Source organism: Calypte anna, chromosome 1 (assembly GCF_003957555.1).
Source record: "Calypte anna isolate BGI_N300 chromosome 1, bCalAnn1_v1.p, whole genome shotgun sequence".
Lineage (NCBI taxonomy): Eukaryota > Metazoa > Chordata > Aves > Apodiformes > Trochilidae > Calypte > Calypte anna.
Genome location: NC_044244.1, coordinates 48795510 through 48813472, shown reverse-complemented (window position 1 = coordinate 48813472; position 17963 = coordinate 48795510). Strand labels below are relative to the sequence as shown.

Sequence of the window (17963 nt, the reverse complement as noted above, 5' to 3'; positions counted from 1 at the left end):
AGGTTTTCAGGAATCTCTCTAGTATTTTTCCTAGGAAAATTTTCACTGCTTTCAATCAGCACTTTGTTCATTTTTACTCAATGGCATTGAGATAAGAGTTTTGCTGTGAGCAGTGAAGCCCCATAAGTTTATGCCTGCAGACAAACTATTCACAGGTGTTTGACCAGGACAAGCAGAAGTACTGTCTTCTCCTTGGCCAAGGTCAGCATAGCTGGTGCAAGTCATAGCAGTTTGCCAAAGAAGAGGTACTCACATTCTCACTGGCAACCACCTCTGTAGACTTATCCCATGTCCTTACTTCAGGGCAAGGTCTTTCCGAGGAATCCTGAACTCAGTAGATGGTGAATCAGGACAGGCCTGGCCCTCCTCTCCCTCACTGTTATGGTGTACTGGGATAATGACCTAAATTTCACTGTAGTCACTTCTGATTCATGCTGGGGAACAGGAGGGGAGAAGAGAACCTCATCCACCTAGATCCTGAGTTTCAATGTTCGTAGGAGTATGCTTTTTCTTCTAGGCAAACCTAACCACAGATAAAGGTTGTACAGAGAAACAGAGAGAAACATCACACCAACCTGCTTTACATAAGCAGTATTTATTACAGTCAGCAGCTGGGAAAAGCTGCACCAGCTTATATACAACAGGAGAGGTTCTGTCTTTCTCAGTCACCTGAAGGTCAGCAGTCCCTGTCCTTGGAGATGGGATCTGCAATCTACCACTCAGGCAAGGAAAGCTGACAGAGCACTTCAAGTGAGGCTGTGCAGAGATTTACTAAGGTATAATATTCATATCAGAGAACAGAACAAAGCAGTGCAGAGGGAAGGGGATATGTATATAAATCCTTTTTTTTTTATTAATATATATATTTGAGAGAAGTTGTCTTGAATAAACAAAGTTCTTCAATCCATCCTTGAACCAATTTTTTTTGTTTGTTTATTTCATAAAGTTTATTGCTTGTTGCTTGCTTTTTTTGGAACTGTTTAGACACTTTTCATTTCAAGCATAAACACTAAAGCATCAGGGAGGAACAGATTTTGTTTGTTTGTTTGTTCTGCTTGGGTATATTCAGTTTTACCAGAAACCAACTGTAACAAAAATAACAAGAGATTTTGAAGTTACTCCTTACAGACAGTTATTGAATGCAGCACACAAATCGGAGGGCTCATTAAAAAGGACTCCTCAAACACATCTTTGAGGATTTAACTGTTACTGATACACAGGTAAGTTTTGTGACATAATAATCAGAAAATTGTACCAGAAACTGATATCTGGCTATGTAACAGAATTTCCAAAATTCTATGCTTGCAAAATGATCCTCTGTTGAAACATATTTAGGGTGACTATTCTACCTGAAAATACTGAACTTTCCTAGTCATTGTACCAGAAAGCAGTCATTCCACTTTTTTCCCAAGCGAGTACCCCAGGATCAGATCCATCAAGCTTACACATGTTGTGACATTCTCCTTCTATAATCCTCATGCACATTGCAGGAAACAAAACACCTTGCTATGTCTCGAAGACAGACATTGATTTTCTTGAGAAAAGTCACATTTTTTTCATATATTATGTTCTGGGGATTCAAATGGAAGAAGTGAGAAGAGTCTTCTGGTGAAGTTAAAATAGCACAAGAGACAACGGAAGAGAAATATTTTTTGGTGAAAGGAAGAAAGCTAATGCACACTCAGCAGGTGGGACAATTATTGCCTTGGTGTTCTGAAGAAGATTCCAGCCTAGATGTTTTTCTTCCCTCCTTCCCACCCACAACCTTCTTTCTGCTGGGGGGTTCAAAGTGTTTCCAAGCAAAATGAATGAAGTGATGGTCTCATCCTTAGTATCTCCCAAAGAAATGGTTGTAGGCCATGGAAAATCCTATTTGGTCAGAGAGATAGTCACAGGGAGGGTAGTTTTCACAGCGTTCATGCATCTGCTCCATTGGGCTTTTGTAATACTCAGAGTACCTGAAGTGAACAAAGAGAGAGATGCCATCCTGCAGAATCAGACAATGCAGTTGGAGAGGTTTCACATCCATGATACGAACATGGAAAGAGTGATTCCCCAAGGTACCCCAAAAAGGAACTTCTCATGGTGAGTTCAACAGCTAGTTACATGAGGATGGGATTAATTAATGCTGGGAAGAGTTGGAATTGAATGCAAATTAAAGCAATTTCTCTCACGGCTTTATCAGCAAAGACCCCATTACTCAACTCTCAATTGGTGGTGGTGGTGGTTTTATTTATTTTAGTTGGATTTTTAATTTTTTTTTCCTGCTTACCTTTATTCACTCATTCAGTTTCTGCTCACTTTACCACTAGCCATTATTTTCCTTTAGATAAGGAGTTTCCTCTAATCATCCTCACTTCTGTTGTTGCTAGCAATACAATCTTCGCTCCGTTGTTCTTTGGCCAGGCTACGTAAGCCCAAATCTCTCAGCTCTACACTCTGGATGCACCCAGCTCATCTTCCAGATTTGGTTAATCTTTCCTGCTACAGAAGTCCTACCAGTATCTCATTAACTTCTTTATTTCTGTATTGTGAAAAACCCACAGCACCTTTAAATTCTGCTTGTTGCATCCATATTTCCAAGTTAACCTTACTTCACGAATAATACACCAAGCTGTCTGTCTGCTTCAGTCTTTACCAATTAATGCTTACAGCAGAAGCTACTGTTACAGTGCATCACCTGCAGGGGTAGTCAGTAGACAGTACAATACCTACTATTCGTATTGTGTTTAATCAATGCTGGCTTAAACATCAGGCAGTTCCTCTTCTACAATGCTCTGATCCTCTCCTCTACAGATGGAGCCTCCCAGTCTTATATTATCTGAAAACAACATGATCCTTCTAGTCCAAAGATGGACTGCATAAAAACTCTTTTCACCACAGGCCTATGTGAGATAATGTCTTCACAAACTCTTCCAGGGAATACATTAATAAAATTCTTAGATGACCTCAGGTTTCTCCAAATGTTTATAGCTAGGATTTCTCCAAATCCTCAGGCCTTAAGATCTCTGCACAAATTCATGTAGGTTCTGCAGTTTGAGGATGAACAGTCAATCTGATCTATCCTCATCCTTACAACAGAGCTATGGTGTCTTTGTAGGGAGCCAGAGGCAATGACCAAGGCTCTGTGATGCTCATTATCATGAAAATCAGCTCTGATAACCCTGCAGGTTAGAGCAAATACTAACTTGTAGGCTGTTGTCCCCATGGCTAGCCTAGACTGGAAGGACCAAGTCCAGCTATGAGCTCTGAAAAGGGTATTTATGGAAAAAGAACCATTTATCTATCAATGAATGTCTCCTACAAACTTTTTTCTTCTACATATGGAGGTAATAACATGGATGTACAACAAAGTAATGTTATGTCATGTAATTTGTCCTGTCTTGTTGCCTTTCCACCCCCTCTTCAGAACAGGTCCAGAGTCCAGCTTTCAGCCTGACTCCTGAGTTGTTACCATTCATACAAGGTGGATCTCTTGTGCCTCTTCACAAAGGCATTGGCAACTTCCTTTTTAATCTTGATGCCTACCAAGAAAGAACACAGAGGGTTAAAGTTGCAGGGGCATGATCTGTGCAAAACAAAGACCAGTCTAGCCTCTGAAAAGGGACAGCCTCCTCTCTTCACAAGCAGATGACTGTCACGGCCTGTCCTAATTGCCTGTTCATTTCTACTGCCCACCACCACCACCATTGTCCACCCATGGGCTCCTTCCCCATGGAGCAATGGCCTTTCTCATCATAAACTCTATTCCTGTAGCACGCATCATGATCTGAGTCCACAGAAAATGTGCAGAATGCAGTCAAAACAGCATAAAATATGAATAAGGAGAAAATTAAGAGGACACCATTCTATCTTCCTAACTCACTTGACTTCTGAGCCTTAGCTTCCTTTCTGTATGTATTTTGACTTACACTGAGAGTGATGTGGGATACCAGCCACCAGGCCTTAAAAATGCCCCTAATGAGCCACAAGCATATGAAAATAACAGTGCTCACATGTACAGGGTTCTGTGAAAGGGGAAAGGTATAAAATAACGAGAGTAAACATCAACCAGTGAGAAACACACGCTAGAAATACAAAGATCTTAGTGTTCAGGACATGGGGAACATGAGAGGTCTTTCTGTCATGGTAGGATTGGCTTCTGGACTCCATTAACACACCGTGCAGTTGCTCATTTCCTCACTCGGATTTGTGGCTGTGCAGACACCATAGTGCTTTGCAGGACCCCACAAAAAAACAGAGCCACCTCACCCCCCAGTCCCACCCAGGGATCAGCACAGCACAGTAGAGCCGCACTCCACGGGTTGGGCTTTCACCAGCAGAGCTGTGCACAGACACTGGCACAGCAGCAACACAGGCATCTGCGCAGAAGTACATGTTACTGCAGAAAGACTGGCAAACTGTTGCTATTACTAGGGAAAAGCAGTTTCTAAGACCTCCATCTGTGAGGAGACCGTGGGTTTTATGCCTTTCCCTCATCACCATGAGGTGTTCGATTGTTTCTTTTTGGCAGGTCACCCCAGTCAAGCAAGATAGGGTTTAGTCTGGATCAATTACTGACTACACAGAAGCTGCCAATTAATGAGCTGTCAGAAATCATCACCTTTCCCTGAACGCTTTTTGGATTTTTTTTTTCTCTTTCCCAATCTGTGTTTGTATTGGCTCACTGGAGAAAAAACAGCTTTCATGCTCCCCAGCAACAATGTTGTCCTTTAAGGTGTGAGAAAGGAAAGAGAGGGAAGAACGAGGGGGATTTTCCATACAGATTTCTGCCAGGATTAGCTTGCTGCAAAAACTGTGGACATTCCAGGATGTGCAAATACCCATACCCTGGGTGACCTGACAGAGAAGGGACTTCAGCTCTCAGTAGCTGCTAAGGCAGGCACCCATTTCCAGGATCTCCAGCTTCTGGGATTTGGCAGGGATACCCGTTCAGGGATGCCTGTTGCTGTGTGGAATCAAACCTTTCTGCTCTGTGGTTCTGCACACCAGATTGGCTGCACAGCTGATCCAAAAGACCAGTGCGTGGAGGCCCTGGGACAAATTCTTCTCTCCTAACAGTCTAGAGACACAGCAGTCATTCTGGACAGGTCTGTGAGGCCAGCTCAGAGTAACAGGGAGGCTGCCCATGTTGCTCCACCCTCGTTAACCTGTTTCACAGAGGGGAGAGCATCCTGATGAATCTCATGTCCTGCCTGGGGGCTGCTCAAGAGCTGTGGAGATGCAGGCTATGGAGTGATGCTAAGATGCCTGCCTAGGGAGACAGACCTTCTTCATGTCTCCTGACTCCAACACTGTTAAAAGCTGTCCCTCTGTTTGCTGCAGTTGCTCCATAATGACTAAAGAATAAAAGCAGATTTATACTCAAGAGTGAAAGAGTGGGAAAGAGACTGAAAGAATGAAAAAAAAAAAAAATAGATCAAGCACAAGAGATTTGCCAATATTGAATCATGACATATCTGATGCCAAGACCTGTTTGCTGCAGGTGCTCCTGCACCTCATGGACTGAATCACTGAGAGAGCAGAAAGAGAGCAGCTAGAGGGACTCAGCATGGTTCTCATTCATCCTTTGAACCTGGCAAAGGGAAGGAAGGAAGTAGATGCAGAACCAAGTGTCAATCACAAAGATAGACTCACTGTCAGCGATGGGAGATCCTGTGGGGTCCTTGGGATCTGGAAGACAGACAGACGGAACTTTGTGAGTCCTCTTCCCCTGATCCACTCTGTAACTGAACCCCTCTGCCCACTTGCTCCCTCCATTTTCCCAGAAGGTCTGTTTCTCCCAAAAAATGTTTTATTAGCACCCACTATTTAAAGATTGACTTCACCACCACAGCAAAATTCACTCCTTGTGCCTGTATTTGTTTAATCTCAGCTACCTCTGAGCCAGATTAAATAATACAATAAACATATAACCACTGTGGAAGCTGGAGGGAGACCTTCCTCTTTTTCTCTCTCCACCCTTGCTAAGAGCAGGGATGCCCAGAGCTAGGGACTATTTGAGCAAAATCCCAAATTTGGAGAGAACCTGAAATTAGCTATAATCTCACCTGTCTTTGGAAAGAGAGGTTATTGTTAATTGTAGAGAGGAATCACAAGCTATTTATAGGGAAGAGAAAGAGGGTCAAAAAAATTAGGAACAACTTTCTTCCATGGCTCAGGGATGAGGTACCAGGCTCACCAGCGCTCCCAAGAGGAATTTACACACTCTATTTCTGTGTTCAGTTCTATTCTTAATGTTTAAAGCACCCTGCAAACACCCAAAACATTCTCTAAGAAAATGGGGAGGTCTCCTAATCTTGGCTCTCCTACACTGCCCTATTTCACAATTTGCTTCTGCTATTTATTTCACCATACTTTTTTTCAGGAGTGTCAGATTCACATAAGTCACCAGGTATGTGGCCTAAGTGTATTTATAGGCAGAAAGAGGAGTCTAGAGACAAAAAAAAAACACACAACAAAAGGGTTGTGTGTAGCTCTATTTTTAAGCAATGTATACATTCCTTGAGTTAAAAAAAATAAATTAGAAGTTACTCCAAGGTTATTAAGCATTCTGGGATATCATAATGACTAAAGAAAAAATCAGATTTATACTCAATCTACTCAAGAGGGAAAGAATGGGAAAGAGACTGAAAGAATGAGGAAAAAAAAAAAAAAAAAAGATCAAGCACAAGAGATTTGCCAATATTGAATCATGACATATCTGATTCCAAGGCCTGAGCAAAATTTAACTCTGAATGAGATAATACAGGAAAAGACAAAGTTCTCTCCTGCTCAGATTCTCTTTTCATTGTGAAGTCACTGTCACTAAACCACCTTCAAAGCTGACTTGCTCTTACTTCACTGGGACAACTCCCCTTTTTTTAACCAACAATAGGAGGCTTTTTTTCTTCCAGAAGTTTTCCACGTCCTACATATCCCTGCAGATGAAGGCTGTACTCAATCCCTATCTCTGCAATCCTACAGCCCTCTAGGGCTGGCAGGCACAAAATCCCTCTCCCTGTCTGCCTGCAGCTCCACCCTGGTACTCAAAACTGAGCATCCAGCATACCTTGGTCAGTTCACCTAAATGCTAAAACCGGTCCAATGCTTAAACATATTAAAAAGAAGGCATGTGGATAGGACAAGGGGCACAAGTTGCTACTGGGTAGATTTCAATTAAACACAAGAGGAAAATTTTTCACTATGAGGACAGTCAGACATTGGAATGGTCTCCCAGGGGAAGTGGTGGATTCCCCCACTTTGGAGAACTATAAGTCTCAATTCAGCAGGGTGGTGAGACATCTCACATAAACAGTAATATTAGAAGGGTTGGACTAGATGGTCCTCGAGGTCCCTTTCAACCTAACATTCTATGATTCTATGATTCCATGAAAGTATTTGAATTCTATGCTGGGGTTCAGCGTTGCATCTGAGGAGGAGGCAGAGAGAGGCTGACCAGCGGAAGAAAGTGCCCAGCAAGAGATGAGGCTCTTTATCTCCAGGCCCTCCCCCATCCCATCTCTCAGACAGAGATCTGAAATTGTGCAGTGGCCAGCAGTGCACCTCCTCCCCCAAAAGCTGAGCTTCTTTCCTTGACTAATGGAAGGCTAATGGCAAGCTACAGGGTCGAGCAGTGCTCCCAGGAGCCTTCCCCAGAAAATGTTCCCTTACCTTCCCCGCAGCAGCAGAGAGCTGCCAGGGCCAGGGTCACAACCAGCGGTGCCAGCAGACTCCTCATGTCTTCTTTGGCTGTGCTGGTCTCCCTAACCTCAGAGCTTTCCTCGAGGTTACAGAAGTTCTCCGGAGCTTGTTTTCAGGCAGCAGTTTATATCCTGTGATTGCCTGGAGAGATCAGGGCTCTGGCTTTTGTTCCTGTCTCTGAGGTCCAAAACAAAACCCATCCTCTGGGCCAGGAGTGACCAGATCCTGGCAGCCATCTTGACATGCATCTCAGGACACATGGCATTTCCAGAAGATTTTATCTGAAGTTTTGAATGGAGCTGTTAAAAAAAACCAAACAACTGGATTAAAAAAAAAAAAAAAAAGCAGCAACAGAATTTTTTTTTAATAAACTTGAAAGTCATTCAGCTTCTTGCTGGAAAGCCAAAGGAGAGACCAGCACACCCCGAAGTAGAGCAGTTCCTTTTACATGATGGAGTTCTCCCACGTGGAAAATCAAATGAGGCTGAACCCAACGGTGACCCATGTTCCCACCCTGACTCATTCCTCTGGAGGTAAAGAAACCCATAAAACATTTTTCATAGGACAAAAGCTTGATAGGTTTTTTCTTCAGACAATATGACCGAAATACTTAGAAGAGATGAGAATGTTATACTGTTAGCATCTTTGGTAGTTAGTTTGAGGGAGGATCTTTTTTTTTTTTTCTTCCTGGAAATCTTCCTTGCATAGAGGCTGCTAGATTGGCTTCACTCATCTATAAAACAAAAAAAACTTTGAAACCCCAAAATTATTTTATTCCTCGGGACCCAAGTGGCTGTGGCTCCTTGGTTTCTCAAGAACCCTGCATGGGCTCCTCTACAGCCTATATACCAATAATCCCACACTCCCCAGACTCACCAGCCAAGTTCCCAAAATAATGTTCCAAACACCGCACATGGATTACATTTTCCGCCCCTTAATATTCAGTCCTCCTGGGCTTCCATGCCAAGGACACATACAAGGGTTGCAGAATTAAAACCTAAAAGGCTCCCAAGGGCAGTCAGGACAATCCCTAGAAACACTGTCTTTTAGCTTAGAGAAATTTCAGGATTTGGGATACAGGGAAGAAGTTTAAATTTCCAGAGTCCAGAAAAGATTGAATATACATACTAAAAACCCCCAGCAAAAGTATCTTAAAAATCAACAGTTTTAAAATAAATAAATATCTACAAATAATAGGCATTCTAGGAAAATTTATACTTCCAAAAGAAAACTTTAAAGAATATAAATATACAATTCTAGTAATCCAAACAGCTTTACTTCTCTTCCCAGGCTTTCCCAAGCCGTCCAACCATCATATAGTCTCCTAAATATGTTTGGTAACTGTTTACATTCATGAAAACCCACATAAATTTTTGGTATTATTAATTATTTATACTAGTAAATTTGAGGTTGGAAACACCAGATATTTCTGGGCACAGACTCAGAAAGCACTAGCTCTGTGCCTTCCATTTTGGAAGTGTCACAGTGTCAAGTCAAACCCAGACATTACAGACTTATTGACTTTAGGGTATGAAAGTTTTGCGCTGGTTCATGATCACAAGATTCACCTGTTTGGGAACATGCAGAACAAATGTGGGTAAAAATATGTTTAGTCCACAAGGCTTTTTCCTTAAAACTCATTTCTCTCTCACTTCTTCCTTTGGATACAGCTAGAAGCTGCTAGGGTGGAGTTTCCTATCAAAGTCTTTTCAATAAATAAATCTCATTTCTTCCTAGAAGTTCATTCCAAAGCTGGCAAAGCTTTGAAGCATATTTTGCAGGAATATGTGTGTTTCTAATGTGTCAGGTAGATTTAGGTCTAAACTTAATTTCACAGGATAGTCAACAGTTTAATAATTTATACCTCATAGCCTTTGACAGCCATGAATCTTTCCCACTTCCATAATTTTCGGGTGACTGGAGAAGCCTGGAGATCTGAATATTGAAACCAGCTGTGCTAAGATGAGATAATATTTTATGTTTCCTACACACCCCACACCAAGGGGTCTCTGAGTTTCTGTGGCTCCTGACCAGCCTGGAGCAGTATTTAATTCTTGGGCAAGTCAATACTGGTTCTTCTTGGCCTGGGGACAGGCTCTGAGAGGTGCCCTGGCGCTGGTGACAACCCAGTCATGTTCCTTCCTCAGTGCACTGGGAGTTGCTCAGCAAACTATGCACAAGTTCAGGCCACATCTTGATTTCAAATGAGTTATGAGCAGTAAAATAAAATTGTTCTAGGTGAAAAAAAAGTTAGGTTAAACTCCAAACACAGTGTTTCTTTCATCTTCTTTTTATTTACCACCTGGAGCCTCTCTTCAACTTGGTTTCTTCAGCTTTCTAGAACTACCAGAATCACTCCAATCACTTCTTAGTTAGAAGTAAGAACATGAAAGAGGATTCCAAAAATATAAGTAAAGTCCAGATCACATGCTCCTTTATACAGGACCACTCTACATCAGGACTTGAGGGTAGCTGGATAGACAAGATGCGATTTACAGGCTTTTTCTGACTCTTAAGTCATGCCCTAACTTTGCTTTTAAGATTAAATATTTTCTTTTGAAACTATGAGTTTTGTTTCCCCAACTCAGGAAAAATATTATAGATTTCAATTTCAAAAAGTGCATCTCCCTCTGCTTCCTGAACATCATGCCATCTTAAGATGTCTTAAGACTGGAAACTGAAATTTGCCAGTGACCTCTAGAAAAAGCCACTTGTAGGCTGTGGAACAAAAACATTGTAGATCCTTCCAAACTGTGACTGCATTTTTTTCTGTAATCCCCACCAGATTCAATGGTAAACTCAGCTTTTTTATGGAAAACTGCACATTGCACACACCCCCAAAATACTGTGACTCATGAGATGATAGTATCAAACCAGCAATTTATTGTGTAGTAAACACCCACATCCTGAACCTTCTCTGATCTCTGCTACATCAGCTCAGCGCTAATTAACACAGTGCAGGAATCCACAGCTACATGGGGGAAGCAGCAGGCAGGATAACATACAGGGACACAAGCAACTGAATATATTTCAGAGCTATTGCATTTTGGGGGGAGTGGGAAGGGGATACCCTGGGCTTCAGGCCCCAGGGTGGGGCCAGGACATCCTTTACTTAGTTCTCCTCCTCCCAAAATAGTGCTTGTAAGCAGCAGCATAGCCATGGCGAAAAGCGTACAGCTCGCAGGGGTAGTAGTCCTCACAGATCTCCCTCTGACGTTCCTGGGGTCCCTTAGCACGCTCCCTGATCCTGCAACAGTAAGACAGATGAGTGGTAAGTGCTTAACTATCTGCCTACAGCCCTTTCCTTCCCCATAATTCCCACCAGGATTAAGAGTCCATCACTGGATTCTATCACCCAGCTACCACATGTTAGCATGCCAGCTTCTGTGTTCACAACACGCCGGGGAGTGATGTGACTACAATAGCAGCACTTTGCCTTCCCAGGAAACCTTTTATTTCAGGGCTAAATAGGGTGGTGGGGACAGAAGCTGATGAAGACTCCTCCCTCTGTAGATCCCCTGACTTCTGCCTTCACTCTTCTGCTCTTACCCAAAGCCAGGCATGGAAAAAAGACCTGAAACTTCCTGCAAAGGGACCACCTGGTATTGAAGAGGTCTTCCTTGACATCCCTTTGGGATGTCAAGGATTTTTGTGCTCCTGCCTTTATTTCCACAAGGCCTGCATGAGGCAGGAAACTGCCTTTATCTGTATTTTTTTATTTATTGATGAGGCAAGGAGGCCTTCAGGTGGCCCTTTGATTTAGAAAAGGTCATGCAAATTCTGCAGGAGAGCTGAGGACTTGAACAGGATCTCAAATTGAGATTCTTTCTGGCCATCCCACACTGATTCCCTCCCCTCCTGTTGTTTTCCTCAGACAAATGCAGCAGAGCCCTCCAAAAGCAAGGACTTGCTCTCTGCCATGTTCTGATTTCTCACAGGGTTGAGGACATCAAGAAAACCTCACACTAAAAGGAGGGCTGAGCCTTCTCAGAAGTCACCATGGTTTTCTCCCCTGGTGCCTACCTGTGCCTGGCAAGGAGACCCCTTTCGCCACTCCTCAGTGTCCTGGAGCCATAACTTACCTTTCCCGAGTGACAGCTTCTAGTCTTGTGTCAGCCTGTATGAAGTCATTGGCCCTTCGCCTGTTGATGAAGGGATCTGAGAAAGCAAGGGGTTGTTCAGAGTAGATAGACACTTTTATAAGGCCATATTTCAGCAAAATCTACCTTCCACTTTTATAACAGCCACCTTGTACACCCTCCCAGGCACAGTGAAACCAAGGACCTTTCAATATTCCCTGCTGTCCACCCCACTGGCTAATGCACAGGCTCTCCCTCAGGCTTGAGTAGTCAGTATGGAAGTGCACATGCTCCTCTAGCTCTCCTGTTACTCAAGACACCTAGGGTAAAGCTACTGTGATTTTGCTATAGCCCCTCTGAGTGAGTGGAGCTTTGTCAAGACACAGCTGCCAAGCTGTACAGACCATGGGAGATCTGGGCATGCTCAGTAGAATTACTAGAATTATGAAATTATAGGTAAAAATAGAAAGGCACTGAGAATAAGTTCTTCTGCCTCCAAGGTTAGGTCCTATCTGTCCTTTTGAGATACATCACAGTCTTATTGCAGAGTTCAGGGGTCTGTGGATGTTTTTGGCATTGGCTCCCGCGTATGCCTTAGTGCTTCTGGCCAGCTGTTTTGTTAAGTCTTTCTCTCAGATGGTCTAATTTCTTTTTAGTTTCAAACTACCTGTTCCATAACCTTCCATAACCAGATTATTGCTTGTTCACTGGTGAGACTCTATACTCTTTCATGATTCTCCTATGATGCTATCTCTCTCTTCCAGACTAAGAATCCCTTCTGCCCACACATCCCATTTTTTACTTCCAACGTGCTGGGAATAAGGCTCTTCCTGTCCTTGGGGAAGAGCAGATCATGTCACTAGCTTCTGCAGTACTTCTTCCCATGCTCAAGACAGAGGTTTTTGAGCTATGTCCTTTTCTACCATCACTTAACCCATTTTAACTGAATGCAACAAGGATCCAAGTTCATGATTCTTTGTTTTCCAAGTCTCATTATATTATTTGAAAAACAATTTGGTATGCACTTGTGCTCAGACATGTGAAGTCTTTTTCTTAAACTCTCTTCTTATTCATCCTGAGGCTGAGGGAGCTGGGGCTATTCAGCCTGGAGAAGAGGCAGCTCAGGGGAGACCTCGTCACTCTCTACAACTCCCTGAAAGGAGGGTGTAGCCAGGTGGGGGTTGGTCTTTTTTTCCAGGCAACTCTCAGCAAGACAAGAGGGCACGGTCTCAAGTTGTGCCAGGGGAGGTTTAGGTTGGACATTAGAAAGAATTTCTTTATGGAGAGGGTGACAAGGGTGACAAGGAATGGGCTGCCCAGGGAAATAGTGGATTCTCCATCCCTGGAGATATTTAAAAAGAGACTGGATGTGGCACTCAGTGCCATGATCTAGTGACTGCAGCAGTAGTGGATCAAGGGTTGGACTTGATGATCTCTGAGGTCCCTTCCAACCCAGCCAATTCTATGATTCTATGATCCTGCATCACCCCCAAAAATTAATTTCCCCGGGCAGAGTGGCCTACTTAATCTCCACAGTTAAATACAAGGAAATGGTCCTGGAGTTGTCTGCATCACACTTCAAGAAAATAGTAAAAAAGTCTCTTACTGAGATACTCATGGGATTCCATGCTCTCATGGGACTCTGGGGAAAGAAAGAGTAAAACATGTGGTAAGACACTGCATTGATGGGATTCACAGTCTTTCACACACCACAGATCAATATAATATGCACACAGAAATCAGAGAAACCAGGTTTTAAAGCACCTACATAAAAGAAGAGAAAGTACTCAGTGGGGTGACCTAGCACCTGTATGAGGATTTAAGAGTGCTCAGGAGTTTAGAATGGAGCAACTTGGTGTTTTAGCCAGGACTTCAAGGTTTGTGCTTGGTCTTCCAGTGTGCAATTCTCAAGCACAATTCCTCCCCTTTGTGTTCCTGACACAACAGTGGATATGATACCTGCTTACCTTCAAAGCCTAAATGTATGCTTAAGGAATGTGCTTGACTCTTGCATGAAACAGTACCTTAATTCCATCAGTATGGAACTGTATGCCTAACAGGAAAAGGAGCAGAAAAGAAGGGAAATCTCTTCACTAATAAGGAAAAAATAAGAGTAAGAATTCTTATTGTAGTACAGACAGTAGAGGGTGAAAAAGAGGAGCAGCCTGCAAGGTGAGCAGGAACAGAGGGGAAGAGTCTGAAGCGTCCTGGACCACAAATCATGATCACTGAAGCTTACAGCTCTGGAACAGGGCTAGGATGGTCTGACACCAGGGCAGAAAAGCAGGCAAGACATCAAGTTAAAGTTAAAGAAGTTTTACTCTACACAAAGCTGAATAACAAACAACTGAACAGACCGAAGATGTCTGCAGGTCTGGAGCTATCACTTCACCCAGTAAACGAGATCACCTACCATAGCAAGTAGCAGCCACTACCAAAACAGCCAGGAGTGTAAGGATGATGAGAGTGCGCATTGTGCCAGAGCAGGGAGGAATCTCTCGCTCTGTGTCTCTCGCTGTGTCTCACTCTTTTCCCACTGAGGGCAGCTGGAGATCCTGGGCTGCCTGCAAAATTAGCAGTGGAATGTTTATTATGGAAACAGAGCCATAAAGGGACCATGAAAGAGCCCTGGGAAGGAAACAGCTGGCTGCTACACTCTTTAAGGAGCCATTACAAAACATCCTCTATTATCAGATAGAATCAGATTTTGTGAAGGAGAGGGCATGCCCCCTTTCTCACTCAGCTCAGGGCTGGGGACCATAATTCATGGGAAAACATGTCACTAGCACTCCACACTCAGAAGAGCTGGCCTACACAAGTGGAAGGAATTTCAGGGGCTGCTGGGAACCCAGAGGGAGAGGTGTCTGCTGATCCCAAATGTAAATGTTTGCCTTTCTAATTTTTCCTCTGATCTCTCCTCTTTGCCCTCATCATTCTCTGTCTGGATACACCCAGCCCAGACTGTTCCATCAGCTTTGCCGACAGAGACACAGAGAATGAGGTTTCAAACACTTCCTTCCCATTCAGCCCCCCTCCCTCCAGGTGGCCCTCACCGTGGTCCCAGCCTGCTGGACGTCCGAGCAGGAATCCAACCCTACTACCCCTTCCCCTCTCCTACTTTACTGCTCGAGGAGTGACCAGAAGCAACCTAGAAGAATCCTTGCTGCTGGAGAGACCATGATTTTTGCAATGAGATGACAGAAGCACCATGAATTCTATCTCTGCTGGTCCTCACTGTAGTCCTTACACTATACTTGGGATGCTCTTCCATCCCAAGGGATAACACCTGGGTGAAAGTAGAGGTAACCATATCTCTCAGTACTGCTGCCTCTCTGGTCTAGCACTAGCAGTCGCTGGCCCACTGGGCACTGAAATCAGATGTCATTGCAAGGCTCTTACCTAGCTGAAATCAGACCAGCATTCTCTGGGGGCATTATCTGACCTTCTAGCACCTAAAGAGCTTGTCTGCAACCAGTGTTGTGGTCAGCAGCAACAAACAAAAGATGGGGTATTCCACTCTCCAGCTCGGTGCTACAGTAGGAGGGAGCGAAGGAAAAAAGGATTTACATAGATGGCCATCCCTTCTGGGTGAAAAGCAAGGGCAAGTAGTTTGCCAGAAGTAGACAAGGGGGAAAGGTGGACACCCAGTAACTTCCAGTCCTCTCTCATGGCAGTGAGGGGAGGTGGACCACACACACCACCTGAGGATGAGCCTGGGACACACAGTCACTGTTATTTTGTCTGATCAAAGCTGTGGTGACCACTTCTTTTGTCCATGTGTACATGCAGACATCAGGATTTCTCACTGGCAGGGTGCAGACTGAGAGTACTCTGGGTGCAGACCATTATTGCCCCCATGCCAGTGTGGTGTTGTCACTGGTGTCACCTGCAGAGGCTGATCTGGGGATCCACACTGCAGGTGACACAGCCAGGAACTAGCAGGACAGCAAGCCAGAGACTAACATTTCTGCAATGGGGAGTGAAACTTCAGTGGAACAAGGTAACTCTGGGCTTCACAACTTACCCTTTCAGTGCCAAACTCGTGTGCCTTGTCTGAAGCCTGTGGTGTTCGGGAGAGAAACTGAGTACGGCCTTCAGGTTCAGACCAAAGAAAAATAATTGCTTTTCTTCCCCATCATCCAATTCTAAGCAGAAAGGAGCTCAGCCCTGCTACTCAGTGCTCAGCATGAGATGTGGAAGAAAACTAGATTCTGCTTGGGCAAAATTCAGAATTCTGTTATGGACACAAGTTCAGAGGAGAACTGAGACTTTTCTGTTGTCCCTTCATCCCCTGCCAGTCTGGTCTCTTTAAGGGAATTCTCTGCTCTGGAATTGTTTGCATTCCTTAAAGCCCATGGCTTTGAAGATAGCGTTCAACATGGATTTTATAGGTTTCCTGAATGTCTTGTACACCCTGGGAGCTCAGGGGAGCTGCCAAGAAAGTGTGGGTTGAAGGAGAAGCTGGAGGAGAGAGCCCAGCAGGAAAGCCGTGGGACACAGGGAGGAAGATACTGGGAGTACTTTGGAATGAAGGTAAGGCTTCACAGTGGTAAACTCCAAGACACTTTCCAGCCAAACCCTCTTTATTTATCTATCTTCACTCAGGGCAGAAACTTCGGTGCCCTGGAAGACTGCTCCCATTTCAGAGGACTCTGATCCCAGAATGCCTGGAGTATCCACTGCCATCAACCACAGGAGATGAGCCACACACACCACTTTAACCCAAATATTCCCTTTTTCACCACAGAAACAATGCATTTTCCAAGGGATGAATAAACATACTGGCTACACAGCCTTATGCTAACAAATCTCCTTCGGGGAACACTTTCCCCTGCAAAAGTACATCTCCTTTCCACTGTCCCTGCACTTCATACTTCTTCAGCACTTCCCACCAGTGTGCTGTCCCAGAGGTGGCACGCAGTGAGCCCAATTCCCCTACTTTCTAGTAGCAGCCACTGATAAGAAATAAAGAAAGAGGAGCAAATATTAATTGCCTGTAAACGCCAAGGAAATCTCCACAGTCCCCCAAAGAAAGGGGAGATCAGAAAAGCAGCCATCTGACCTGTATCCTGCTGGAGTGGAGAATCAGTGTGCTACACACAACCACTCCTAACATTTTGCAGCTGTGAAGCACCGACAAGGCATTAATAACAAGCAGCCATCCAGGAAAAGCAAGGCGGTTCCTGCATACTCACAAGCTGTCTCCTCTCGTCCAGACTGCAGCTCCTGTCTGAGAGGGCAGATCTGCCGGAGCCCTGGACCTTGGAGTGAAGAAAAGAGGCCTTTTATCTATTAGCATTGATCAGTGACTCCTCCTCTCTTCTGTCTCCCACTCTCGATCCACCCCCAGGCTACCACCCTCTCCGTCAAAAACACCTTCTGCCCACAGCCAAGAAACCAACAACCTCAAGGAACTAAGCCAGGACAGAGAGGACAGAGCCAAAGCAGACACCAGGGGCTAGTAGGGGCACAACCACATCCAGGCTGCTTTTCTGTTCCCAGAAGCAGCAAGTGAGTGGAGGTCTGAGGACAGACTCCAGAATCCCTCTTAGCAATAAGATCACCCCCTCTCCTATCTCCTCCTTCCCTGACTCTGCTCTAACTAGAGCTGTGCTGCTGGCCAGGGCAACTGTTCTTCCATGGGGAGCAGGAGGCCAGGAGACTTCTCCCATCTTCTTTCTTGCTCTTTTTGCAGCTGCCTGATCCCCTTTCGTAATGGCAAGCTAATGTCAAATTGAAAACTCATGTAACAAAAGTGTCTGCTATTGGAAACAGCTCTGAAACCTCCAGAAGTTCAAAGCCATAGGAAACAAAGTGCTGGCTTACACAAACACAAGCCCCTGAGATGCACCCTTACTGCTCACACGAGACACACAACAGTGCTGGGCAGCACATCAGACAATCCAGGACGTGCTTGCTGGATTGAGTTACTGGACTGCTGGCCCTGCCTGCATCCCATCCAAGAGCACACATGCATCACGCTGGGACACTGAACCATGCAAGTGGCAATCTGCAGCAGCTCTCTCTTGCTTAGCAGAGATCCACACCTACTGAATGCTCAGCATGGGGACTGGCACAGCCTGAAGGACAGAGCTCAGCAGAGCTGAGATGGAGGTGATGCCAAGCAGAATCAGGGGCTCAAAATTTTAAGAAAACCCATCACTCCTATTCAGTAACCAAACAGCTGGTGAGCGTGGCCTG

At 44.4% G+C, this 17963-nt stretch overlaps 2 protein-coding genes across 2 annotated transcripts; both read right to left on the bottom strand.

The window, feature by feature from the left end:
• Window positions 1-576: 576 nt before the first annotated feature.
• On the bottom strand, window positions 577-7958 carry LOC103531146 (osteocalcin). Its single transcript, XM_008496774.2, has 4 exons — window positions 7654-7958; window positions 5638-5673; window positions 3455-3524; window positions 577-1958 (listed from the first exon to the last, which is right to left on the bottom strand). The coding sequence occupies exons 1-4, from the start codon at window positions 7718-7720 to the stop codon at window positions 1829-1831; spliced, it is 303 nt and encodes a 100-aa protein (XP_008494996.1). The 5' UTR covers window positions 7721-7958; the 3' UTR covers window positions 577-1828.
• A 2588-nt stretch (window positions 7959-10546) lies between these two features.
• Window positions 10547-17053, bottom strand: MGP (matrix Gla protein). Its single transcript, XM_008496762.2, has 5 exons — window positions 16958-17053; window positions 14176-14326; window positions 13369-13404; window positions 11766-11841; window positions 10547-10930 (listed from the first exon to the last, which is right to left on the bottom strand). Exons 2-5 carry the CDS (start codon window positions 14234-14236, stop codon window positions 10792-10794), a joined length of 312 nt encoding a protein of 103 aa, XP_008494984.1. The 5' UTR covers window positions 14237-14326; window positions 16958-17053; the 3' UTR covers window positions 10547-10791.
• Between the last annotated feature and the right edge of the window lie 910 nt (window positions 17054-17963).

What these genes read in the sequence shown, in the direction of transcription:
- LOC103531146 (XM_008496774.2), bottom strand. Translation starts at nt 7,720, where the DNA reads ATGAGGAGTCTGCTGGCACCGCTGGTTGTGACCCTGGCCCTGGCAGCT. An exon ending in TCTCTGCTGCTGCGGGGAAG is followed by an intron (nt 5,674 to 7,653) that starts GTAAGGGAACAT and finishes TCTGTCTTCCAG; the next exon opens with ATCCCAAGGACCCCACAGGA. An exon ending in AGATCCACCTTGTATGAATG is followed by an intron (nt 1,959 to 3,454) that starts GTAACAACTCAG and finishes TGTTCACTTCAG; the next exon opens with GTACTCTGAGTATTACAAAA.
- MGP (XM_008496762.2), bottom strand. Translation starts at nt 14,236, where the DNA reads ATGCGCACTCTCATCATCCTTACACTCCTGGCTGTTTTGGTAGTGGCT. An exon ending in AGTGGCTGCTACTTGCTATG is followed by an intron (nt 13,405 to 14,175) that starts GTAGGTGATCTC and finishes TTCTTTCCCCAG; the next exon opens with AGTCCCATGAGAGCATGGAA. An exon ending in GAAGCTGTCACTCGGGAAAG is followed by an intron (nt 10,931 to 11,765) that starts GTAAGTTATGGC and finishes TTACTGTTGCAG; the next exon opens with GATCAGGGAGCGTGCTAAGG.